The sequence below is a fragment of the Peromyscus californicus genome, unplaced genomic scaffold (genome assembly GCF_007827085.1).
Source record: "Peromyscus californicus insignis strain IS unplaced genomic scaffold, ASM782708v3 Scaffold_19__1_contigs__length_69161282, whole genome shotgun sequence".
NCBI lineage: Eukaryota > Metazoa > Chordata > Mammalia > Rodentia > Cricetidae > Peromyscus > Peromyscus californicus.
The window spans coordinates 68,648,633-68,675,619 of NW_026294491.1; the positions used below are offsets into that span (position 1 = coordinate 68,648,633).

Below are 26,987 nucleotides of genomic sequence, written 5' to 3' on the forward strand. Positions count from 1 at the left end.
ACCACTATTTTGGTTTTGTAGACAAGGTCTCCTATAACTCAGGCTGGCCTCATTGAACTCATGGGATTCCTCTCAGTCTGGGATTACAGGTATCACACCACACTCACTCATTCTGATACTATTATACAGAATGCTTCTGTGTATAAAAAAGTACATAAACCAATCCACTCTTAAAAGTTAATGTTTCTGTTTGTTTGTTTGTTTGTTTGTTTGTTTGTTTGTTTTTAATGAGGGTGTAGTGCATGCACAGGTGTATGCAGGTATGCACATTCATGAAAGTGCATGCAAGAGGCCATAGAAGAACTTCAGGTGTCTTCCTGTATCATTTTCCACAAGCCAAGGTCTCTCAGTGTCTGGCAGCTCACATTTCAGGACAGCAGTCTGTTGTTTGAATCTAGATGGTCTTTTAATAAAGAACCTGGAGCCAGATATTGGGGTAAAAGCTGAAAGATCAGAGAAGCAGAGCAAGCCACAGCCACCAACTCTACGAATCCTCTCACTGAAATCCTCTGAGTCCTCACCCAAAAGGGTCTCAGCTGAACTACTTTAGCTCCTGTTTCCTCATGCTTTATATACCTTTCTCTGTCCTGCCATCACTTCCTGGGATTAAAGGAGTACATGCTTCCCAGTACTGGGATTACGTGTGTGTGCCACCACAGCCTGGCTCTGTTTCCATTGTGGCCTTGAACTCACAGAGATCCAGATAGATCTCTGCCTCCTGAGTGATAGGATTAAGTGTGTGTGCCACCACTGTCTGGCCTCTATCTAGTGGCTGGCTCTGTCCTCTGATCCTCAAGCAAGCTTTATTAGGGTATACAATATATCACCACAGCTATCAGTAAACTCCTAGAACCTACCTATCTCTGACCCTCAGTGCTGGAGTTACAAGTGTGTAGAGCCATTCCTGGCTTTTTACATAGGTGCTGAGGATTCGAATTCAGGATTCGAATTCAGGTCCTCAGTTTACACAGCAAGCATTCGTAAGCTGAGCCATCTCCCCACCCACAAGTCTCTGCTCATGAAAACATCTACTAGGCATTGTGGATTGTGCCTGTAATCCCAGCACTAAGAAGGCTGAATGAAAAAGTCACTAGTTCAAAGCTACATGCTGAATTTCAAGCTAGCCTTAGTTATATAGTAAGACTAGGGTCTCAGAATACAAAAAAGAAAGAAAGAAAGAAAATCAATCTAACTCAATCTGATAATAAACACTAGTGTACTTCTTCCCCTTTGAAGTATGTCACTTATTTTATGTTTCAGTGTCGAGGACTCCACCAAGGACCACAGTATGCTAGGCAAGTACTCTACCATTAAGATTTAGCTCCAGGCTTTTCTGTTCTTTATTATTTTTTTCCTTTTTTATTTTTTTATCTTTTCAAAAAAAATTTTATTTAAAAACATTTTTTCTTTCCTTTTACATACCAACGCCTGTTCCTTCTTCCTCCCCTCTCCCACTCCCCCCCACCTCCCCTCACCTTACCCCCATTCCCTCCTCATAGAGGGTAAGGCCTCCCTTGGGTAGTCAACACAGGCTGGTATACCAAGTTGGGGCCAGACCTAGCCCCTCCCCGCTGCATCAAGGCTGAGTAAGGCATCGCACCACAGGAAATGGGTTCTAAATGCCAGTTCTTGTACCCGGGATAAGTCCTGGTCCCATTGCCAGGAGACCCACAAACACATCAAGTCATGCAACTTTCACCCACATTCAGAGGGCCTAGTGCGGTCCCATGCAGGCTCCCAAGCTGTCAGTCCAGAGTCCATGAGCTCTCACTAGCTTGGGTCAGCTATCTCTGTGGTTTTTCCCATCGTGATCCTGACTCCCCTTGCTCCTATAATCCTTCCTTCCTCTCTTCAACTGAACTCCAAAATCTTGGCCAAGTGCTTGGCTGCGGGTCTCTGTATCTGCTTCCATCAGTCACTGGATGTAGGTTCTTTATTATTTATAAAACAAAAACTGCCTTAGTCAAGAGTGGAGCACACACCTACCTTGTCTTGGCTAATGTTTTGTCAACTTGACACAAGCTAGTTATCTGAAAATAGGAAACATCCTGAGAAAATGCTTCCCTCAGACTGACCTGTAGGCAAGCCTGTGGGGCACTTTCTTGATGATTGATGTGGGAAGGCCCAGCCCACTCTGGGTGGTGCCATCCCTGGGCTGGTTGTCCTGTGCTGTATAAGGCTGAGCAAGCCTTGGGGAGGAAGTCAATAAGAAGTGTTCCTCTCTGGAGTCTGCTTCAGTTTCTGTTTTCAGAGTTCCTGGCCTGGCTTTCCTCAGTGGTGGAGTGAAACGTAAGCTGAAATAAACCCTTTCTTTCCCAAGTTGCTTTTTCGGTCATGGTGTTTATCACAGCAATAGAAAGCAAACTAATATATACCTGAGGCCAGCCCGGGCTATACAGTGAAACTGAACAAAAACCAAAGCTCTGCATGTTGGCACAGTTCTGTAATCCCAGTACGTGGAAGGCTGTGGCAGGAGAATCAGATTAAGGCCCTTTTTTTCCTGTATAGCAAGTTGGAGGCCAGCCATAACAAACCATTTTTATTTTAATTTTTTAAAACAAACTAGAAAAAAAGACCTCCTAACAAATGTCTTCTGCCATCTATAGATTGACTGATGATTTGCTGGCTGGTTGCCTGGTGAGAGTGGTTCTAAGTTACGTTGTGGCACACCAGAGTGCTTATGATCGCTCTCGCTCTCGCTCATTTTTGAGTTAGAATTTCTCTTGGCTAAGGATTTACTTAGAGTAGGCCATTTGCTCACATTGCAAAAAGCCCTGAGTTCAATCCCATACTGAAGAATGTTTTTTAGACATGCCCTCTTACTCTATTGGCTAGGATATGCTCAAACTTGAAGCAATCATCCAGCCTCAATCTCTGAAATGCTGGGATTACAGAATAAACCACTATGCCTGACTAGGGTACATTACAGTTTAAATGTGTTTAAAGCTGGATCACATGGATAAACAAATGTGTTACTGTGTATAGTGGTGCCTCCCTGTATCCCAGGATTTGGGAGGAATAGATAAGACATAGTAAGTTAGAGACCAGCCTGATGTACTGCCTCAAATATCACAAAACAGTTTCTGATTCTGTAAATTTATAGTGTGGCCTAAAATCTTCACTTTTTCTTATTTATTTTTAATATTTTATGCATATTAATATTTTCCCTGCATGTGTGTCTAGTACCCATAGAGGCCAGAAGAGGCCATTGCATCTCCTGGAAGTGAAGTTATAAATAGTTGTGAGCCACCGTTTGAGTGCTGGGAATTGAACCCCAGTCCTCTAGAAAATCAGCAAGTACTCTTAACCATTGACCCATCTCTGCAGCCTTCATTTCTTTATTTAATGTACTTACTGAGCAAGAGCAATGGCTGAGTGGTTAAGGACACGTACTGCTCTTCCAGAGGATGAGAATTCAATTCCCAGCACCTACATCAGATGGCTCACAACCATCTGTAACTCTAACTCCAGGGAATCCAACTCCTCTGACCTCCAGGGGACCTGCACACACATGTACATATACTTACTTATTTATGTATAGGGGGGACTGGGGACATGTGCACAGGTATGAACACTCACAGGCTCACAAATGCACCATGGCACTCATGAAGAGGTCAAAGGGCAACTCTTGGGAGTTAGATCTCTCCTTCCACCAACCATATGGGTCCCAGGTACCAAACTCAGGTTGTCAGGTTTGGCACTGAGCCATCTTGCCAGCCTAGATTTTGCATTTTTAAGAAGCAGAAAGAGACCTCCATATCATGATGTAAGTACAACATTGAAATTAAATAAAAAGCTGCCTTATCTCACTCAGTTTGCTTAATACATTTATATTTATTTTCTAAGTAAAAGTCCACTTACAGTATTCATGATAAGGCATTTAAACTGTATTAGTTCAAACATGACATGAAAAAAATCTTTCTTACATATCATTACTGCTATAAAGCTTTAATGTTTTAATATCAGAAGCATGGAGGAGTTGGAGACATAGCTTAGTGGTAGAGTGCTGTGTCTAGCATGCACTAGGTCTTGAGTTCAACTTTCAGCACTACAGAAAAAATGTACATATGTATGTGTATGTGTACATATGTATCTACATTCATGGTGAATGTGACACATAACTTTCTAGGGATGTTTTTCAACAATTTATTTAGTATGCATCCATGGGCATCATGCTGGGCAGTAACAAGACCCCAGCACCTGCAGCCCTTTAGAGGGTTTTGGGGGAAAGCGATTATTTCAGATATTTCAACACAGGCTTTTTAGCATGGGGATTAAGAGAAAAAGAGACTCTCCAGAAAGAAAGTCACACCCAGGGCCTGAGTGTGGGCTTCTCTAAGAAAGCCACTCCTTTAATGGGGATATGTTTATTTGTCAAGAAGAAAATTCACATATTTACCATATTCCTCAGGCTGGAGGCAAGCTCCAAATGTGTGGCCTGGGGCGACGTTCATAGTTTCTGCAATGCTATAGGAGAAAACAAACTCCTTAGTTAAAATTGCCACTATCTGAAGCTGAAAGCTATATATGTTTGCCTTAGGCCCTTAACAACCTATAAACTTTCCTACAGACATACTGTGAAAAATCACAGGGAAGGCACCAGAGTCTGTGTCCATTTGTATTAACAATGGCTGAAGGTTTTCCCTGCAGACCACTCCACAGAGAGAGAGAGAGAGAGAGAGAGAGAGAGAGAGAGAGAGAGAGAGAGGATTCAAAACAAATATGGCCAAAATATTTTTTTTTGATATCCCAGAAATAAAGCTTTACACTGAATTCTCTTTCCCTCTTCTCCAATCTCCTGGTAGCCCAAATGCTGTAGTAAGTGACAGTACTCCATTGATAAACAACAGGGGAATAATTTTCTTATTCAATTAAAAACAATTTAGTAAAAAGCAAACCAACATATGGTTTTTCAATGTAGCCCAGGTTGGCCTCCAATTCAATAATATAGCTAAGGGTGACCTTGAGCTCCTGGTTCTCCTGCCTCTGTTCTCCAGTACTAAGATCACAGGTGCGTGCCACCAAGCCCACCCAGAAGACCACAGGACCATTCAACATGGAACAAAGACCACTGACAAGGCCTCAAGCTCAAACTCACGGGTCTAAAACTCTTCCAAGTTTGTGTTGAAATTTTTCCTTGAAGTCATCAACTCTTTTGGATACAATTTTAGCTCCTCGTTCCCTACAAAATGAGAAAATTGTCAGGTATCTTTATTATTAAAATGTAATCAAATGCAAAATATTCACATATTAAAAAGTATCATATTACTGTGCCTACAATGAACAAGTCTCAAAAGACATTTCCATGTTTAACACTACATTTATTGATACTTCAATCACATACTCTATAATAAAAATATATTTGGTAGATGGCAGACAGCATGTTCTGTGTATAAAGTGGGGGTATGAACTATCCAAGGTATGGCTGAGGGGAAGGTTTTTATAGTAGATATGAGGGAGAGTACAGCCAGAGGCATCTGGAAAAGTCCAGAACAGGGAGAGAAAGTAGTGGACTGAACATGACCCACAGATTGAACAGGTCCATGAGAAGAGAGAGAGGAGTGGGGAGCAAGAGAGGAAGAGAAAAGCAAAGGAAACAGGGGGTCAAGAGAGAGGAGGCCAAGAAAGCACATGGCCAAAATGGCATGGTTATATAGAAATCCAAATGTGGGGCAAGGGAAGTCCATGAGCTGGAGAAGTTTAGGGTAGGGGACTGGTGAGAAGAGCTGATTGGAGACACAGGTACTGAGTCAGCCAGGAGGCCCTAAAACACTTTGGTATGCTAATAGGCACCACAGTTAGCCATTTGTCCCTTCTTGTTTTGGACCTGACAATCTTGGAGATTTAGCTCAGTGGAAGAACACTTGCCTAGCATGTATGAGGCTCAGTTCAATCCTCAACACAAGAAGTGGGGCGAAGTGGCGTAGACAAGCTCAAGGAAACACTTTGGCAAAAAACATAAAAATGTTTTTTAGGCAGGACAGAAAGGCAGATAATATGGAACATATAATATGGGGAAAGGTGCTCCCTATAGCATCCAAATTTCTTTTATGTAGAGATATCTGAAATAAGAATGTTAAAAGAATAGTGAAGCACACTTCAGGTCTAACCATATACAGCCTTACTCCTATGCCAGTCATAAAGGGCTTATTTCAAAGAATGTCACTAAGAAAACTATAAATGTTTACCTAAAAATATATCTTGGAGGCAAGCTCACCTTAGGATACCCACATATATCATACCCACGCTTAACAAATGTTTTTAAAAAAGCACATTTGCTTCCTTGCACACCCTTATCTCCCAAGCTTTTACTTTGTCTGCTGTTGTCCTACTCAATGTCCCCTCAGTCCCTGACCTCATTTACTGAAGGAAAAGGAAGAGAGAGAAACAGTTCCTTAGCAACTCTTTGAGGCAGAACTTCAGAAGCCACCAAGTCACATATACAAATATTGTAAAGAGACTTGCGCAAGATTCTTCCCTGAGAAGGTCACGCCCACACCTGGGTGAGTACTGCCTTCCTTTCCTATGAGCCTTTCTCGTAAATCCACCCTTGTATTTATGTTAAAGTATCTTCTTAGGGGCTACAGAGGTAGCTCAGAGGATGAAAACAAGAAGATATGAGTTCAGACTCCAAACAGACTCATAAAAAAGCTGGGTCTGGCCATAAGTGCCTTCAATGAACACTGGACAGGGGGTGGGGAGGCAGATACCACGAGCTCCCTCTGGCCAGCCAGTCTGCCAAAAATGGTAAGCTTCCATTTCAGTGAAAGACACTGTCTTGGGGGAATAAGGTGGAGAGTGACAGGGAAGATACCTGACAATGTCCTCTTCTGACCTCCACATGCACTTGGACAGTTTTACACACACACTACACATGTACATGCACACACACACACACACACACACACACACACACACACACACACACCCCACAGACAACATACATAAATACCACAATTTTTAAAAATGTTTTAATCTCTCTTAATAAGCTCAAACTCTGCTTCCCATACCGAATCATCCTGAAATTCTTCTCTGTGGCAATGTCAAGAATGCCAGCTTCACTCAGAAAAGAACTCCTCAGGCTGACATGTGTGTCTGTGTGGACCTGCGTCCCTCCCATTCCCACCATGCCCTTTTATCTCCATCTAAGAATCAGTAATAAAGAGGCACCCCACACAGTGTTTAAAAATATGGGAAGCAGGGCTGGAGAGATGACTCCGGGTTAAGAATATGCGTTGCTCTTGCAGAGGACCCAGGTTCAGTTTCCAGAAGCCACATGGGGGCTCACAACTGTCTGTAACTCCAGTTCCCAGGGATCTAAAGTCTTCTTCTGCTCTCTGTGGACACATGGTACACAGGCATACATATAGGCAAAACACCCATATACATATAAACTAATGCTAATAAAACATTTTTTAATTGTGGAAGCTAGAGCAGTGGAGCACCTATGGTCAGTCAGGAGGCTATGGCAGGGGACTGTGTCAACCTAAGAGACAGGAGCACAGCCTGTCTCTCTAAGAAAAAGGAAGCAGAAAATATGTGCATTTATATCACACACACATTTGTTGAGGGCTGGGGAAATAGCTCAGCTGTTCAAGAACTTGCTGCACAAACTAGAAGCTGGAGCTCAGGTGTTCAGAATGCACATGTTAGCATGCCTATACTAGTTTCTGAAGGGAGACACGGGATCCAGGATCCCTAAAGCCAGCTAGCGAGGAAAACCAGCTGTCAGTGAGCACAGGATTTGACTGGGCTACTCAGCTTCAAAAAATAAGGACAAAGAGTGATCAAAGAACATTACCAACACCATCCTGAGGCCTCCACATATGCACACACATATATGTGCCTCCTCACACATGCACATGTGACACACACACACATATACAGGAAAAGAAAGAGGAAAAAACTGTGTGTGTGTGTGTGTGTGCGTGTGCGTGTGCGTGTGCGTGTGTGTGTGTGTGTGTGTGTGTGTAAGGATATATAACTCAGTGATTCATGAAACATTATAGTCTCATTAGTTATAATAGAAAAAAATCCAAATATTCAGTCGGGCGATTACAAAAAGCCTTGCATGCATTTTAGGCTCTGGTTATGAAGACTACACAGTGCTAAGTAATGATTCATAGTAACTTCTGAGTAAGGCTACAAAGTGAGGTGGCAGTCTGGGGAAAACTATGCAATACTCTGCCTGGGGAGCCATGCTAGAAATTAAATGTTAATGGTGGTCAAAGTAAATTGACAGGATTATGGCTTTTATTGTGTTGATTTTCTGTAGTATGACTTTGTTACTTCTATGATCATAATCAAATAAGTAAAATTACAGCACTATTAATTAACGACATTATAAATTCCCTCATTGAACACAGAGCCTTACAGTTTCTCTGCTTTTAATAGTATCTCCTGATTGTTCAAATTTTGAGCTGAATTTCTAAAGAATAAATTTGTGGAGAAATAAAAGGAGAAATATAACATAACCTGCTGTGGGATGGTCTGTATGTCAAGTGTGTTGCTGATTGGTCAATAAATAAATCACTGATTGGCCAGTGGCCAGGCAGGAAGTATAGGCGGGACAAGGAGGAGAATAAAGCTGGGAACTGGAAGGCTGAGTCAGAGAGACACTGTCAGCCGCCAGGATGACAAACAGCATGTGAAGATGCCGGTAAGCCACGAGCCATGTGGCAAGGTATAGATTTGTGGAAATGGATTAATTTAAGCTGTAAGAACAGTTAGCAAGAAGCCTGCCACGGCCATACAGTTTGTAACCAATATAAGTCTCTGTGTTTACTTGGTTGGGTCTGAATGGCTGTTGCACTGGCTGGTGAGAGAGATTTGTCCTGACTGTGGGCCAGGCAGGAAAACTCTAGCTACAATAACCCATCTCTTATTCCTGCCCAAGTAAAAGAGACAGATCTGATAAAAAGACCAGGAACCATAAAGAGATGGCCACAGCCTCCAGACCAATAGGCCCACGCAGGGGTAGTCCCAGCTGCTGAAGCCACCCTGCCAAGGTTCTAGCCTATCACCAGGACTTCCCCAGCTGCTTGAACTTAGACAAATGATTAGCTTCAAAGTATTCATCTGGGACTTAAGTACTCCAACCTCATGATGTTCAAGATGGGATTAATAATTATAATTAATAATAAAGAGAATGTTAACAGACTTTGCCTTCGTAGCTGAGAACTGTTATTACAGGAACCACACTGCCAGAAGAGTAGGTGACTGGACACCCAGCTGCATACTCCCTAAAAATGGCAGAAAGCAGAATAAAGTCAGGTCTTCCCTGACACCCGGGAAAGCAGGCCGAGTGCATTGCCTTCCTATGGATGCTTTAACAAGTTACCACAAACAGCTTCAAACAACCAAACTGTTCTCTAACACTCTGTAGGCAGCTGTCAGTCAGGAGGTTAGCATGCTCATATTTCCTCCAAAGGGGAATCCATTCCTTGCTCTTCCCTGTGTCTGTTGACTGTCTTTGGTCAGAGCTATGTCCCTCCAGCCTTGGCCTACATCTATCTTCAGAAAACCTTCTCTTCTGAATGTCTCTTCAGCTTCCAGTCTCCCTCTAAACAACAACATCCTCCTCCTCCTCCTCCTCCTCCTCCTCCTCCTCCTCCTCCTCCTCCTCCTCCTCCTTCCTCTTCCCTTTCCTCCTTATTTTTGGATGGGAAAGTATGATGGCTAATCTTGTTTGTCAATTTAACTGAATCTAGAATTTACTACAACACAAAATGATGACACTCCTATCTCCTGTGAGTGACTTTTTTCATCAGATTATTTGAAGCAGAAAGGCTCACTCTAAATCTGGACCATACCTTCTGGTAGCAGCCCATGCAAAAAGACATAGAAGAAGGAAACTGATTTTTGCCTGCTTACCCTCACTCTTGCTAGCAAGATCATCTGTTCTGTTGCTGCTGTATTCCTTCACTGGTATTAGAACCAACATCTTTGGGATTCCAATGTAGATTGAAGATCAGCATCTCTCCAGAAATCCTCCAGGACTCCAGCACCAGATTGGGACCTCTGAACAACTATCTGATTCTCAGTTTCCCAGGCACAATACAGCCATTGTTTGACTACCCAAACCACATCCTATAAGCCAATCTAATAAACCCCCTATAAATTCATATTGAAAATTCCAACTAATATAAGCAGTGTGATAGATAGTTTTATGTCAACTTGACACAAGCTATATAGCCCTCTCGGGAGGGGAGCCTCAATCAAGAAAATGTTTCCATAAGATCAGGCTGTAGACAAGCCTGTAGATCACTTTCTTAATTAGTGATTGGTTGGGGAGGCCCCAGCCCATGGCGGGTGGACTTATCCCTGAGATGGTGGTCCTGGGTTGTATAAGAAAGCAGGCTGAGCTAACCACAGGAAGCAAGCCAGTAAGTAGCACCCCTCCATGGTGTCTGCATCAGCTCCTGCCTCCAGGTTTCTGCCTAGATTGAGTTCCTGCCTTGGACCTTGATTTCCCTCACTGGACTATGACTCTGTATATGTATGCCAAATAAACCCTTTTCTCCCAAAGTTGCTTTTGTTCATTGGTACCAGAAGTGCGGTGTTACTGTGACAGACCTCACCATGTGTTTTTGGAGGGATTATGAAAGGACTTTGGAACTTTGACCTAGAAAGGCCACTGAGTATTCAAATCTTAGTGATCTGTTCTGTGAGAGCTTGGAAGACAAAAATGTTAAGAGCAATGAAGATAATAAAGGCCTGGCTTGTGAAGTTTCAAGGGGAAATTTAAGAGTCCCTAAATGGCTGGGCGGTGGTAGCGCACGCCTTTAATCCCAGCACTCGGGAGGCAGGGACAGGAGGATCTCTGTGAGTCGGAGGCCGGCCTAGTCTACAAAGTGAGTTCCAGGAAAGGCACAAAGCTGCACAGAGGAAACCCTGTCTCGAAAAACCAAAAAAAAAAAAAGAGAGAGAGAGAGAGAGAGAGTCCCTAAATGACTCTATCAGGATCATTTGCTATTTTGAGTTAAGAATCTTTGATTCTGGTTAGCTGAGGCTGAAGAATCAGCTGTGATTAACAAGATACCAGAGCCATTGAAGTGAAACCTTTGCTTTACTGGGACTATTGATGTTGTTCAGCTAGAGCTGAGAAATTGATGGTGATTAAGAAGAGACCAGCATCACTGAGGTGAAATTTTCTGGGAAGTGTTTCCTCAGAGACAGCACACAGAAGCTGTGTTCCAGAGGCGGTCAAGGTTGTACCTTATGCTGCCAGCCAAACTTGGTTTTGAGTCTCCCAGGTGGTACTAGTTTTGAAGGCATGAAGGGATCATGGAGAGAAATTGAAGCTTGGCCCTGTGAGAGGCCAAGAGAGGCCATTGGTGAAGGTGCAGATGGAATAGCAATGGAAGCCCCAGGATTGAAGAGGTTATGAAGAAGGTTGAAATTTTGCACCAAGAAGAAAACCCACCAGAAGCTTCTAGTGAATATGAAACCCAGTTGCTGCAGAAGATGCCAGTATTGAGATGCCAATACTATGGAATGACCACCAAGAACAGCAGCAGCCATGGAGCCTAGAAGACAGTGTGTGCTGCAAAGAGTAGAGCCGAAGAAGTGACCCAAGCCCTTTGCAGAAGCCCAGGAGATTGTGTGTGAATCCCATATACTAGACACTGAGTGATGCATACTGTTGGAGTTTGGTTTTACTTTGATCTGATTGTGAATATACCCTGGTTCTTCCCTCTTGAAGTAAAAAGGTATTTGACTTATTTTTTTATTTTATTTATTTAGTTTTACACCCCAACCAGTTTCCCCTTCCTCCTCTCCTCCCATTCCCTCTCCCCATCTCTCCTCTACCCTGCCCCAGCCACTCCTTTTCTGTTTCTGTTCAGAAAAAGGCAGGTCTCCCATGGGTATCAAGAAAGCATTGCATATCATGATGTCTCAGCCTGTGAGGTGCACCTGCATTTACATGTGTGCGCGCGCACACACACACACACACACACACACACACACACACACACACATACACTTAAAAATAAAAGTAGAATCTAAAGCAACAACAAAAATAAGTAAAAGCTAGGGTATGCCTGTAATTCCAACACTGGAAGGCTGAGGCAAGAGGACTGCCATAAATTCTAGGCTACTATAAGCTTCAGAGTGAGTCCCTGTCTAAAAAACAAGTCATGAAGTAATTTCAGAACAGCACAAACAAGAAAATAGTATCCTGGCTATCCCTGAAGGAACAAGACAGAATGGTGGTAGAAGTAAAGAAATTGAGAGATCTATTTTTTCTATGAATGTTATATTGAATCATGTTGACGTATTTAATATCTCTTACAAATAAATTTTAAATAGGTAGTTATTCAAGTGCAAATGCTAAATCTCTAAGATTTACTGCTGGACCAGGTATAATCACACTTACAGTTGTAGTTCATGGAGCCAATGTAAAGTTTTGGCCATGGTACGCCCATCATTAAAATGAGGTGTCGGGACTCCATACAAGTCAAACCTATGGAAACTTTGTGGGTTATACTTTCGGTTCTTTGCTTCTCCTGTGGGTAGTGAGAGCAGGGAAGAAGACTTCTGAGTTAAGCACCAAACCAAACCAAACAAACAAAGAAAAAACACCTTATCTTAGGGAAAGCACACTGTGTTCTCATTGGTATTGGATGAGTGGGCAAGACCACAATGTGCTCATATAGGGAGCTGTGCAGACTCAGCTACAGATGACAAAGACCCTCCCCTGTACATGCTACAACACCATGGGATGTTATATCCAGAGCTCCTTGTGTTCATGTAGCCAGGTGTTGTAGTTCATGCCTATAATCTCAGTACAAAGAAGCTGAGACAGGAGGACAGTGAGTTCCAGGCCTACCTGGGCCACATAGTGAAGTCATATCTCAAAAGGCAAAAACAATGTATTTTTGTGCACTAGGCACAGTTGTGTAGCAGTTGAGTAATGCTGGTTAGCTGTTAAGGTGGTATGTTGTAGTGCAGAGTGCTTGGCTGTTTCCTGTTTTCTCCTGATTGCTCCTGTGTAAAGATGCCTTCTTGTGCAGAAACAAATGGCTGTCCAGTTTATTAAAATGCCTGACAACTGCACTTCCAGTCACGTGGGCCTTGCATATAAATAATGGAGCATACAGTGAGCACATCTAGCTGATGATAAATACACAAAAAAAATGGTAAATCTGATCATCCTCATGTATGAACTTAATCAGAAAATGTTAAGGAAGCAAATGGTTTGTAACTTTGTAAGTACTTAAAACATGGTGTATCTTTTGCTTATGAATATTCTGTACTATAACCATTGTTTCTGTAGTTTGATTAAAGTGTTTTTTGGTGTTAAAAAAAAAAGGCAAAAACAATAAAGTTGAAAAATCCTAAGTAAACAAATAAATAAATAAGTAACCTAAAACCAGTAAGACTAATAAGTGAATTTAGGAAAGTTGCAGGACACAAAATCAACATATAAAATTAACTGTGGGGGTCTCTGCAACTACCAGGGCTGGCAGACTGATGATCCACAGTCTGGTTCAACACAACTCAGTAGCCAGTGTTGGGCTAAACTTCCATAGTCTAACATTGGACAGTTCATTGCAGGCATATTTAAGTACAGTACAATTTAGGAAAAAAATTTGATGTAACACAATCCTGTGTGCATAAAGAGGCATAATCACATCAAAACTCTTCTCAAAGTATATGTCATTTCTTTATGAAGATGGGTTGTAGGAGATCCGCTCCCATTTTTACCCCAGGGTACTCTTGAGGAGCAAGAAGTGAGAAATACTTAGATAGAAGGACAGAGGGGAAAGAGACAAACACAGGATAGCTTGGGAGGGCCTGGATCCTTATCCACCAGCCCCTTCTGTCTCTTCTAAAGGGCTTTTTAAAGGAATGCCAAGGGGTGGAGCAAAAGACCTTCCCTTAGCACATTCAAGTGCAGACCCTTCCAAACACCTGGTAATCATGCACATGGTCAAGCAATCCTCTAATGCAGCTCTGCTGTGGGCCTCCACAATAGGTTCCAGAGACAGGCTACAAGTATTATCTTGAGGGCCCTAGGAAGGATATGGTGTGGTCTCAGACATACAGATACTGCAGAGGTCATCTGGGCTATTAGCCACCTCCGGTCCTTCTTGTGGGCACTTGGGTATGGCCTAGCCCTGCAGATATCACAGATCACCTGGCTATTATCCACCTCCATTCCCAGCCTTCTGGATGGAAAAATAGAATATACATCTCTCCTGTTGAAGAGACTATCCTGTGTGTTTAACAATCCTAATGTCCCTAGTGCTTCTCCATGAGTGCAAGGACTTTTGTGCTCCCCAAAAATAACTACCCAGAACAACAAAAAAAAAAACTGACAAAGCAACCCCTTTTACAATAGCACCAGCTAACCAAATACTTAGGAATAAAATTGCTTTTTTCGGTTGCTGATCGGTTGGCTGATTAACTGCTTGGCTGGCTGGTTGGGTGGTTGGTAAAGCTGAAGCTCAAATGCTTAGCCCTGCACCTAACAGGCAAGCTCTCTACCACTAATCTACACCCCAAGCCATTGTTTTTCTGAAATATGATCTCACTATGTTGTCCAGGATGGCCTCAAATTCATGGGCTAAAGAGATCATCCTATCCTACCCTCCTAATAGCTGAGGCAATAGGCCCCACACTACCACACCTGGCACTTAGGAATAAATTTAGCAGAGAAGGTGAAAGACTTGTACACTGAAAACCACAGAACATTGTGAAAAGAAAATATAAAGGGCACAAATGGAAGGATATTCTTTGTTCACTGATAACATTAAAATACTAGAACAGGTGAAATAGGTCAGTGAATAGAGGTATCTGCCACAAAACTTGAGTTTGATTCAAGGACATATATGGTGGAGGGAGAAACCCAACTCAGAAAAGTTGTCCTCTCATCAGATACTCATAGGCACATGTAAATACACACACACACACACACACACACACACACACACACACACACACACACACACATTTTAAATGCCCATAATCCCCAAAGCAATGCAGAGATTCCAACTCCTATCAGTCTCAATAGCCTAGTACTTAGGTAGAGGCAGAAGAATCAGTACATTTTAAAACATTTTTACTTTTATTTATGTGTATATCTATGTATCTGTGTGTCTGACACATGTGTGTGGATACTGTTGGACTCTGGAAAAGTGCACTAGATCTCCTGGAGCTAGAGTTATAGGCAGTTGTGAGCCACCCAATGTAGATGCTGAGAACCAAACTCAGGTCCTCTGGAAGAGCAACAAACATTATTAATGGCTGAGCCATCTCTCCAGTCCAAGGATCAGGACTTTAAAATTGTGTGTGTGTGTGTGTGTGTGTGTGTGTGTGTGTGTGTGTGTGTGTGTATTATTTTAATTATGTGTATGGAGTGTGGTATGTACATGTGTCCATGGAAGAAGCCAGAAGCATCAGAGCACTTGCCTGGAGTTACAGAAAGTTGGGAGCTATCATGGGGTGCTAGGAACAGAACCTGGGTCCTCTGAATGAGCAACACAGACTCTTAACTGATGAGCCACCTTTTCAGTCCCAGGATCAGGATTTTAAAGTCATCTTTGGCGGCACAGCAAGTTCAAAGCATCATGGGATACATAAGACCCTGTCTCCATAAATATATACATATAATTATATGACAAAAGCAGCCCAATAATAGAACTTGTGCTTTGAATGTCCAAAGCCTACTAGTCAATTCCCAGCAGCAAAGTATAATAAAATGAAACAAAATTATATTACAAAGCTGTAGCAATCAAAACAGTATGAATTGACTCAAAAACCTACACAAAAGCAGAGTATAATGGGGCCATATATATATATAGGATATATATATATATATATATATCCTATATATATATATCTCCAAGCAAATAAAAGACATAATAAAAACTTTAAGTCATTAAGGAAAGGGATTAAAGAACATATCATAAGATGGAAAAAATCTCCAATGCTCATAAATAGGTAGGATTAATATAGAGAAATAGCTATCTTACCAAAAGCAATCTACAAATTCAATGCAATCCCCATCAAAATTCCAACACAATTCTTCACAGATCTTGAAAGGACAACCTTCAAATTCATTTGGAAACATACACACACACACACACACACACACACACACACACACACACACACAAAGAAAAAACAGGATAGCTAAAACAACCCTAAATATTAAAAAGAACTGTTAGGGGTATCACCACCCCCAATTTCAAGTTGTGCTACAGAGCTATAGTAATGAAAATCAGCACAGCATTGGCATAAAAACAGACATATTGGTCAATAGAACTGAATTAAAGACCCAGACATAATTCCACATATTTTTGGACACTTGATATTTGATTTAAAAAAAAAAAAAGCCAGAAATACACATGAGAAAAAAAGACAACATCTTCAACAAATGGTGCTGGTCAAATTGGATGGTTGCATGTTAAAAAATGCAAATAGATTCATATTTATCACTCTGTATAAAACTCAACTCCAAATGGGTCGATGGCCTGAACATAAGGCCAGATACCCTGATCTGACAGAATAGAAAGTGAGAAATAGTCTTGAAGTCCTTGGCAAAGGAAAAGACTTTCTGAACAGAACACTGATAGCACAGGCACTAAGAACAACAATTAATAAATGGGATCTCATGAAACTGGAAATCTTCTGTATGGCAACAATACCATCATTCAGACAAAGAGACAGGCTACACAATGAGAAAAGATCTTTACCAATTAGAACAATAGATTTAGGTCAATACCTAAAATATATAAAGAACTGAAAGACAGGACATTAAGAAAACAAATAACCCAATTAAAAATTAAACTACAGAAGTAAGCACGGAGTTCAGAAAAGATGAAACACAAAATAGCTGAGAAACAAAGAAATATTCAACATCCTTAGTAATCAGGGAAATGTAAATCAAAACTACTTTGAGATTCCATCTTACACCAGTTCAGAATGGCCAAGATCAATAAAACAAATGACAGCTCATGCTGGGTTGTCATTTGTACAGTAAGGAGTAAGGATATGGGGAAAGGGGAACACTCATCCATTACTGATGGGAGTGCAAACTTGTACAGCCACTATGGAAATCAATGTGGTGGTTCCTTAGGAAGCTGAAATAGATTTACCTGAAGATCCAGCTATGCAACTCTTGGGCATATACACAAAGAACTCTATATCCTATTACAAAGGCATTCACTCATCCATTTCACTGCTGCTCTATTCATAATAGCCAGAAATTGGAGACAGCATAGATGTCCATCAATGGATGAATGGATAAAGAAAATATGATGCATTTACACAATGGAATATTACTCATCTGTTAAAAAAATGAAATTCTCAATTAGATGGATGGAGCTAGACAAAAATCATACTGAGGTAACACAGACCCCAAAAGATAAATATGCTGTGTATTCACTTATTTATGAATGTTAGCTGCTAAGTCTTGAATAATTGGTTACTATCCATATAATCACTGAGGTAGGTATAAACTAAGGGATTGAGTGGGGGGAGGATCTCCCAAGGAAGGGGAAATAGAGTATATAGTTATGCATGGACAAGGGGTGATCTGAATGGGAGAATTAAATGGAGACAGTGAGGAAAGAGGGGGGGATGAGGAAAGGAAAACTGAAACTAAGGGCCATTCGAGGGGTCATATGGAACCCTAAAACCATAGAAGCTTTTTAAAATAAACACATTTATGAAAGAAATGTAAATGGAGTCACCAAATAATTGAGAAAACAGTGCCCAAATGGACTTTTCTTGTCACCAAATGAAACCTCCAGTGTCAGGGATGGGTTATATCTAATTGAGTTGTTGGCCAAAGGGGCCTCAGGGAAACCACGAACCCAAGTTATTGCCAAGGCTATTGGTTGTTTTCCACAAACTGATGGCAAAGCCTTATTGTTGAAGACAGCACATACACAACACACTGAACATAGAGAAATGGAGCTGGTGGCACTCTAGAGCCTTTACCCCTACTGACTAGTACTCATGGTCTTAGAAGGTACTCTGCATGATATCAAAGGACAAAGGAAAATACCAACCCGAGCTACAAACCCTGAATGATACACTGGTGCAACGGTGGCACAAATATTGTGGGAGTAACTCACCACTGTCCGACTGGATTTAAGAGACACTCTATGGAACCCATTCCTGACAATGCTAAAGTGGCCAAGAACCTGAGACAGGCCATGAGCCTAGGAGAAAACCAAATATTATTATTCTGCCAAAGAAATATAACAATGAAATGGCTCCTAACTACTTTCTGCTATATCCATAGATTAGTGTCTCACTCAGCCATCATCAGAGAAGTTTCCTCTTGCAGTAGATGGGATCCAATATGGAGACCCACAAATGTACAATGTGCAGAGAGTGAGAGACTTTGGAACACTCAGGCCTAAATAGGAGGTCTTCATCAAATCCTTCCTCTCAAGGATCAGGGATCTATGCAGAAAAGAAGGCTGAAAGATTGTCAGTCAGAGGGAAAAGAGTACACCAAGGAAACAGTGTCTTCAAGACACAACAGGACTGATGCACATATGAATGCACAGATACTGTGGCAGCATGCACAAAGCCCGCACATATTTAAGCCAGATAGGATCCCAGCACTGAGAGGTAGAAGTAGACATGAGTTCCCATCTCTAACCAAGAAATTATCTCCAATTGACAACTACTTGCAAAGGAAAAATTAGCTTTCTCTAATGGAGTCTCACTGGGTAGATAAACCACACTTAAAGGTAGGCCCAGCAGAAGATGACCAAAATAAAACAAACTCAATGGTATTTTTGTAGAGTTTTTGTCTCATATTGGTCTGCTTGGGTATTTTTTTTATCTTAGAGTCATTTGCTTACACATTATGGTTTATGACTTTCTATTTTTATGGGTGTGTGTGTGTGTGTTTCTTTTCTTTTTTCTTTTTATTTTGTTTTTTTGGGTTTTTTTTATTTGCCTGTTTTCTAAACATACAGAGAAAGAAGGCATGGAGTCTAGTGGGTGGGAGGTGAGAATGATCTGGTGGAGGGGATGAAGGGGGAGGGGAAATCATGATCCGAATATGTTGTAGGAAAAAATTTATTTTCAATTAAAAATAGTGGAAAATGTAGCATTATTCTAATTAGTCTTATTAATAAAAACCTGGAGTCAGATATCAGGGTGAAAGCCGAAAGATCAGAGAAGCAGAGCAGCAGCCACTAGAGACTTCTTACCTCTACAAATCCTCATACCGAAAGGGGGCCAAGATCCTGTCTCCACCCACCTTATATTCCTGTCTCCATCTCCCGAGTGCTGGGATTAAAGGCTTGTGCAACCACCGCATGGCCTCTGTGGTTAACTAGTGGCTAGCTCTGCCCTCTGATCTCCAGGTAAGATTTATTTGTCAGAACACAAACAAAATATCATACAACAGCAAAAATGTGCTATAGATCCTAATATGAAAAAAATTACAAAATATTCCATGCAGCAAAATGAATCAACTGGGATTATATTGTAGGGCCCTGGCCCTCCCATCTTGAGTAAACTATTGCCTGCTTGCCAACCTTCACCAGATGTCCTCCCTATGCTGATTCCCTGACAGTTTCCTTCTTCCTGAATGCTCACCAGAGGTTCTTTGCTTGTGTATCCTGCATTTGGTGTAAACAGCTTAGATGCAAGAATGTAGAACATTGGGTAGTGAACTTCTGCCCTCCGGGGATCCTCCATTGTGCTGTAAGCCTGTATTTAAGGTTTCCTCCCTCCTTCAATAAACAGCATTTGGCATTCTGCTGTGGTGAATGACTCGCTGTTTCTTGTCTCTATTTTTTAATCCACAGCCCCTCACTCGGACATGGTGAACGGGTGGTGGTAGCGTGGATGCTACTGCAACAAATAGAGGTTCCACGGAGATCTGAGAAAGAAGAGATGTCGCTGATGGACAGTCGAGGAAGGCTGGCCAGTAATGAAAAGAAAAAAGAAAAGGTAACAGTGAATTGAATTGAAATGGGTGCAGCTAGCTCACAGTCAGTTAATTGGACTGTTGAAGCAGGAGGGCACTGAGGTTAGGATAGCGCAAGATAGCTAAAGATTTTAGATAAAAAAGGAAATCTTCCCAATAGAGAAGAGGAAGGAAAGGAAATTTCCCGTTAGAAAAGGGAGAAAAATTTTAATCAAGAAAAAAAGGATTTTCCTGGTAAAAAGGGGAAAAATTTTGAAACTAGGCCTAAATTTTGGGGCTCTGCAGAGGAAGGATGAACAAAAGAGAAAAGCTTCTTCCCAGTGGTAATGGAGGAAGAAAAGACTCTTTCCAAGTTTAGAATTTTCAGGATAGCTGAAACTCTGAGGTCTTTCTGCCTGCCAGTGCAGAGCAGCAGCATCTGAATTACAAATAATCAGCAGGTAGGACTCATTGCTGCTGGATGAACAAGCAAGCAAGCCCAGAGCTTAAAGTTTTGCTGTCTGTTTGCTTAATTTTGGTTTAAATGTTTTTTATTTTTCCCTCAGAGTGGGAATAATTCAATATTTAGGATCCTTTCGTGGGAAATGTTTTTCTGTTTTTCCCTTAATGGTGGGAATAACTCATTATTAGGTAGTCCCTTCATGGGAGTAAGAAGTTTAAACTGGAGGGCGCGGGTGCGGGCCTGTGCAGTGGACAAAGGCACAGCGGACAAAAGCATGTGTGGTGGTGAGACTGCCTGGAGCGGCAGGCAGGCAGGTCCGCGCTGGTGGGAGGCATAGCCACCAGGCTGACAAGGGGAATGGACTCACGGGTGGGCAAGCCAGCAGAGGCCTGGGAAGGGACTAGTGCTAAAAGTTTAAACGGGCCCAACTTCTGGTGAAAAATGGTTTCGGTCAGGACATGGAATGCTAAGTCAATGCTGTTCATATAAAGGATGTTCTGTTCTTTTGATTGTCTTAATAAATGTTTGGATGAATGGTTGATTCTCATGGTAGATAAACTAAAGGAACAGGATTCATAAATTTGAACTATATATTAGGTATGCTCTTGTCTGTTGATCATTACTGAAAATTTGGCTCTGCTCTTTAAGTTGCTTTCTAGAATTCTATAGAAATGTAACACCTGAAATGGATTGGGTTATTAGCTTATTAAATAATGTTGCTAAGATAAACCCATAAAAAATAATCTCTTAATGATAAAGAGCTTACAAAATTATTTTTCCAGTAAATAAAATGCAAGTAAATTGTTTAGTCCACATTGTTAATAATTGGCTATTTGTGCTAATGTGTTATTTGGAATCTATAAAAAAGGATCCACTTTTTAAGATTTTATAAAAATACTCAAGAGTATTACCTAAAGTTACCTCTTCAAATCCTATAGATTGTATTTAATGCTTTTATAATTGGCATATATAAAAAGGACCATAGAAACAGAAGCTGGTGATAGAATTGCTCAATTATTATTGCTTTCATATTTTAAATGCAAAATGGTACCTATATGCAGAACTAGTGGAGGCTTTAGAAGTACAGGAGAAAAGGTGTTGTGACAAACAGTTATCAATGACAAACAGCCTAAATTAGAAGTAAAATTTTATGGGATTGAGATTGGAAGATAATTGAATTCTGGTGCCAGATATATCTATAATTTCACAAGAATTCTGAGATCCCAATTGGCCCCTTAAAAATTCCACCTCTAACCTACAAGGTATCGGCACAGCTCAGACGCCATTACAGAGCAGGCTACTCTTAAAATGGAAGGATGAGGAAGGTCATGCAGGAACTTTTCAACCCTTTGTGCTACCTGACATTCCAATGAACTTGTGGGGACAGGATGTGTTAGATGGTATGGGAGCAGTGCTTACTACACAGCCTGTACAACAGATGCTGAAGAGTCAGGGCTACTGCCTGGGAAGGGGCTTAGGGAAAATGTTGCAAGGAGATCCACTACCTGTGGCAGACAAAAGCTGTGTCACTAGATTTCCTGGGGATACTAGAGGATTAGGATCTTTTCCATAGGGGTCACTGCACAGCAGCCTTCGATAATACAACCGATAAAAATCACTTGGAAAAGTGATGACTCTGTGTGGGTGGAACAGTGGCCCCTTACTAAAGAAAAATTGGAGGCTGCGAACACATTAGTTAAGGAACAGTTAGATGCTGGACATATCATTCCTTCCACTTCACCTTGGAACTCACCTATATTTGTTATTAAAAAGAAGTCAGGAAAATGGAGGCTATTACAGGATCTTAGAGCTGTAAATAATACCATGCTTCTCATGGGAGCAACACAACCTGGCTTGCCTGCCCCTGTGGCAATTCCTAAACATTGGCATTTAATTATGATTGACTTATATTATTGGCTGCTAAAGATAAAAAAAAAACTTGTTTTTGATGCCTTTTCTAAATTACAAGAGGTTCTTAGCCTGGCTAATATACAAATACCCCCAGAAAAGGTACAGGTATCTTTTCCCTATCATTATTTAGGTCATGAACTGTTACGGACAGGCATATGTCCACAAAAGATTACACTGCATATGGATCAGCTACACACACTTAATGATTTCCAAACCTTTCTGGGAGATATTCAATGGCTTCGGTCCACTTTAAAGGTTCCAACAGGTCAGCTTTGTCCTTTGTATGATGTCTTAAAGTGCGACCCTGACCCTTTATCTCTCCGTAAATTAACAGCTGAAGAGCGTACAGCCCTACAACGTGTGCAAGAGGCCCTGGAGCAGGCTCACGTGCAATATATAGATCTTTCTTCTCCCTTATTGTATTTGATATTTTGTTTTTCTCATTCACCTACTGGAGTGTTTTGGCAAACAGGTTCTATTCTATGGGTACATTCCCCAGCTTCTCCAGCAAAAACCATTACTCCTTATCCTCAGGCTGTTGCTCAGATTATATTTAAGGGAATCAAGATCAGTGTTCAAACTTTTGGTAAGGAGCCAGATATTGTGGTGACCCCATACACCCAGTCTCAAATAGCATGGTTGCAAGCTAATGATGATTGGACCATATTGACATGCTCCATGCAGGGTCAGTTTGATACTCACTACCCCTCCAATGATGTGTGTCAATTTTTTAAATTGCATCCTGTTATATTTCCCAAGATAGTACAGATGACTCCTATTCCTCAGGCCCATGTGGTATTTACTGATGGTACTTCATGTGGTTTTGCTGTGGTGGTTTCTGGTAACAGTGAAGAGAATGAAAGTCCAGGGCACTTCTGCCCAGATGGCAGAGGTACAGGCACTGTTGCTTGCTTTACAGATGTTTTCTGATGAGAGTGTAAATATTTATACGGATAGCCAATATGTGTCATGTGCCATTATGCCTTGGGAAACAACAGCCTACATACCATCCATTTCTCCCATTCAAGAATATTTATTGCAAGTGCAAGGACTCATATGGTCCCGCTCACATAACCTTTATGTGGGCCATATTGCCTGGACCTCTAAGCAAAGGTAATCAGAGGGCTGATGCCATTACTCGTATGGCTGTCACATTAATTTGTTCTGCCTTTGAAAAGGCTACTTAGTTGCATCAACATTATCATCTTAATGCTGGATCTCTTCGTCATCACACGGGCATAACCCGGGAGCAAGCTATCCATATAGTTAAATCATGTCCTATTTGTGATGAATTTTTACCTGTTCCTCATTTGGGAGTGAATCCCTGAGGACTTTTACCTAATCATATGTGGCAGATGGACATCACACACGTGCCTTCCTTTGGAAAATTACAATATGTCCATGTGTCTATTGATACATATTCTTCTCTAATTTTTGCCTCTGCCCATTCAGGGGAAAAGGTTAAGGATGTAAAGAATCATTGTCTTCATGCTTTTGCTTATATGGGAGTGCCAAAATGCATAAAGACTGATAATGGTTCCGCCTACACCAGTACAGGATTTTCAAAATTCTGCCAAGATTTTTCTATTGTTAATAAGACTGGTATTCCTTATAATCCTCAAGGACAGACTATTGTAGAATGCTGCCATCATACCTTAAACACATATTTTGCTATTTAAAAAGTGGGGAGCTAGGGGTTCATCTCTCCTCCCCACATTTTGTTCTTTCCCTTGTTTTATATATTTTAAATTTTTTATCGTTGGATTCTGCTGGAGTATCCACTGCAGATACGCACTGGAGGGCTCCTGTTGCAAATCATCCTTTGGTGCGATGGAAGGATCTTTCTACTGGCACTTGGAGGGGACCCGGTGTTGGTGTGGGCCCAGGGATCTGTTTGTGTCTTTCCACAGGACAATGAGGCGCCTCTTTGGGTACTTGAGAGCTGTGTCCGCCCTGTAGCTGCTGCTGAATCCCAACATGGCAGAGACCTATTGGGCCTTCATGAAAAACTCTCCCCTTCTGATGCCAGTGGGAATCGAGAGCCCAATACGGCTAGCCTTGGCAAGCATTAATGTAAGCCTAGGAACTGTAGCCATGCAGTTGGATTCTTCAGAAGGTAATGTATGTGGTTGGGGATTTAGCTCAGTGGTAGAGCGCTTGCCTAGCAGGCACGAGGCCCTGGGTTCGATTCTCAGCTCTAAAAAAAAAAAAGGTAATGTATGGTAACTTTTTTTAAAAATGTTGAGAACACGTCACCCAGACACCTTGGAGATTAAGGATAACCCTGAAGGTCACTGACCTTCATTTGTTAACAGTACCATGCCAGCTAAGCCTTTTTCATTTTGCAATCCTCTTCAAGCTGGTGTAGTACCTACTTTTTAGGAGTGGCTCTGTGTAATTTTTATTGGCCTCCTGAAATTCATCTAGCCTCTTTTGAAGATACCTTAAAATTTGTGAGCCTGAATGTAGCCATTATGAGACCATTACTTCTGCTCCTTGTTTGCTGTCTTTTTTTTTTTCTTTATGGTTCTTAGTTGTTCTTTTGCAGAGATGCCAGCTTAAGTTGTGCTTGGATCAAGAAAAATGGGCCTTGGCGGTTTGTGTTCCTGGAGCTGTGTCCGTGCCAGTGGACCGTGGCAGTTAGACACAGATGATGCTCACATGCTCCAGAAGAGAATCTGACATCATTGTTGCCATTGTTGTTATAGCAGTGGCAGCCACTGTTGCTACTGTTTCTGGGATGGCTATTTCATAATTGGTTACTACAGCTAGCACAATGGAGACCCTGGCAGCAAAAGTAGCTACCACAGTTAATTAATCTTTCATTCTACTGAACATAATAAATTTAATTCTACAATTATACATTTGAATTGGCTTTGAAAGTTGTAAATTTATAAACTCAAGTTCCACTTGCTTTTGGGATACCACCTTACGAGGACTCCAATTTGCAGTAAGGCTTGATAAGGAAGGGAATGGCTCAATTGCCTTTAGCCTCCTAGCTATGGGTGGGTTAGGACTTCTGTTGGTCTTTTCTGTGTCGCACATGGTTGAGTCTGTATGATAATGAGTATTCAGAGACAGGTAATGCCTGGGGGGCGGTTACCAACCTAAGCCAGAGCGCCTGTGTGGCTTGGGCAGGTGTCTCCATGACGGATAAGGTGACCTGCTGATATCCCACGCAACCTAAGTCAGACGCTCATTTTTTAGTAAAAAGGAGGGACCTGTAAGGCCCTGGCTCCCCATCTTGAGTAAACTGCTGCCTGCTTGCCAACCTTAACCAGATGTCCTCCTTATGCTGATTCCTTGACGGTTTCCATCTTCCTAAATGCTCACCAGAGGTTCTTTGTTTGTGTATCCTGCATTTGGTGTAAACAGCTTAGATGCAAGAATGTAGAACATTGGGTAGTGAACTTCTGCCCTCCGGGGTTCCTCCATTGTGCTGTAAGCCTGTATTTAAGGTTTCCTCCCTCCTTCAATAAACAGCATTTGGCATTCTGCTGTGGCAAATGACTCGCTGTTTCTTGTCTCTATTTTAATCCACAGCCCCTCACTCGAACATGGTGAACGGGTGGTGGTAGCGTAGGCGCTACCGCAACATTATATAAAAGTATATATTGTACACTAAAGTACACACATAAGCCAAGCATGGTGGCATATACCTGTAATCTCAGTATTTGGGAGGCTGAAGCAAGAAGATTCCTAGTTCAATGACAGCTACACAGTGAGTTTGGGACCAGCCTGAAACACATAGGAACCACTGTCTCAAAACAGAAAAAAAGAAGGAAGAAAAGATTGGAAACTGAGAAATCTTTTTGAATACTAAATATTTGTATATAGTTTGTATTTATTCAAGAATTATCTATCATTCCAGGAGTTATTTAAAGTAAGTGTATTTTAAAGATGTTGCAGATCTTATTGCCTCTGAACATTGTCTCTAGTGCACTATTTTGAGCTTTATTTGTTTATTTATTACTGAAACAAAGTCTTACTTAGCTCTGGCTGTCCTGGAAATCACTCTTAGACCAGGCTGGCCTTGAATTCACAGAGATCCTCCTGCTTCTGCCACCCAAGTGCTGGGATTAAAGGTGTGTGCCACTATGAACAGCTCATTTTTATTATTTTTAATTATGTGTCTATGGGGGAGTACATGCATATGAAGGCAGGTATCCCTGGAGGCGAGAGGTGTTAGATCCCCCTGGAACTAGAGTTACCAATGGGTGAGAACTGCCCAATGTGGGTTCTGTGAACCAAACCCTGGCCCTCCGCAAGAGCAGTGCATACTTTTAAGCACTGAACCATCTCTCCAGTCCCTTAAATAATCTTAAATGTATATCCAATTCCATGAAACCATGAAGCATCATATCCTATTTATCCAAACCTAGATGGGTCAAAGGAATTCAATGGATAAGGGCTACAAAAATGCTCAGGTTATCAACTGTGGTTATAGTGGGCTATATGATACATTTACCTTCATTTTTAATGTCCAGACTCTCTACAATGAGTTTAAGTCTCAGCATGAAAAAAAAAACGTAACTCTGATTATGTAACTTTCAAAAGGCTAATGTACTTTCCATAAAAATCAGGGATGAAGACAATTTTGAACTCATTATTGTCCATTAGAGCTGTTCTTAGTATAATTTTAATACTCGTGTGTGAGGGTGTATGACACATGTGTACATATATATGTGTATGATGTGTTGTGTGATGTGTGTGCATATATATGTG

At 41.4% G+C, this 26,987-nt stretch overlaps 1 protein-coding gene across 1 annotated transcript in view; it reads right to left on the bottom strand.

Moving 5' to 3' along the window:
* Efhb (EF-hand domain family member B) overlaps positions 1-26,987 on the bottom strand; it is a 59,116-nt gene that overhangs the window by 12,544 nt on the left and 19,585 nt on the right. The window contains exons 6-8 of the mRNA XM_052744001.1: positions 12,380-12,509; positions 5,099-5,182; positions 4,400-4,467 (exon numbers count right to left, since the gene is read on the bottom strand). Of these exons, the coding sequence (XP_052599961.1) occupies positions 4,400-4,467; positions 5,099-5,182; positions 12,380-12,509 (282 nt within the window). The remainder of the gene's footprint in view (positions 1-4,399; positions 4,468-5,098; positions 5,183-12,379; positions 12,510-26,987) is intronic.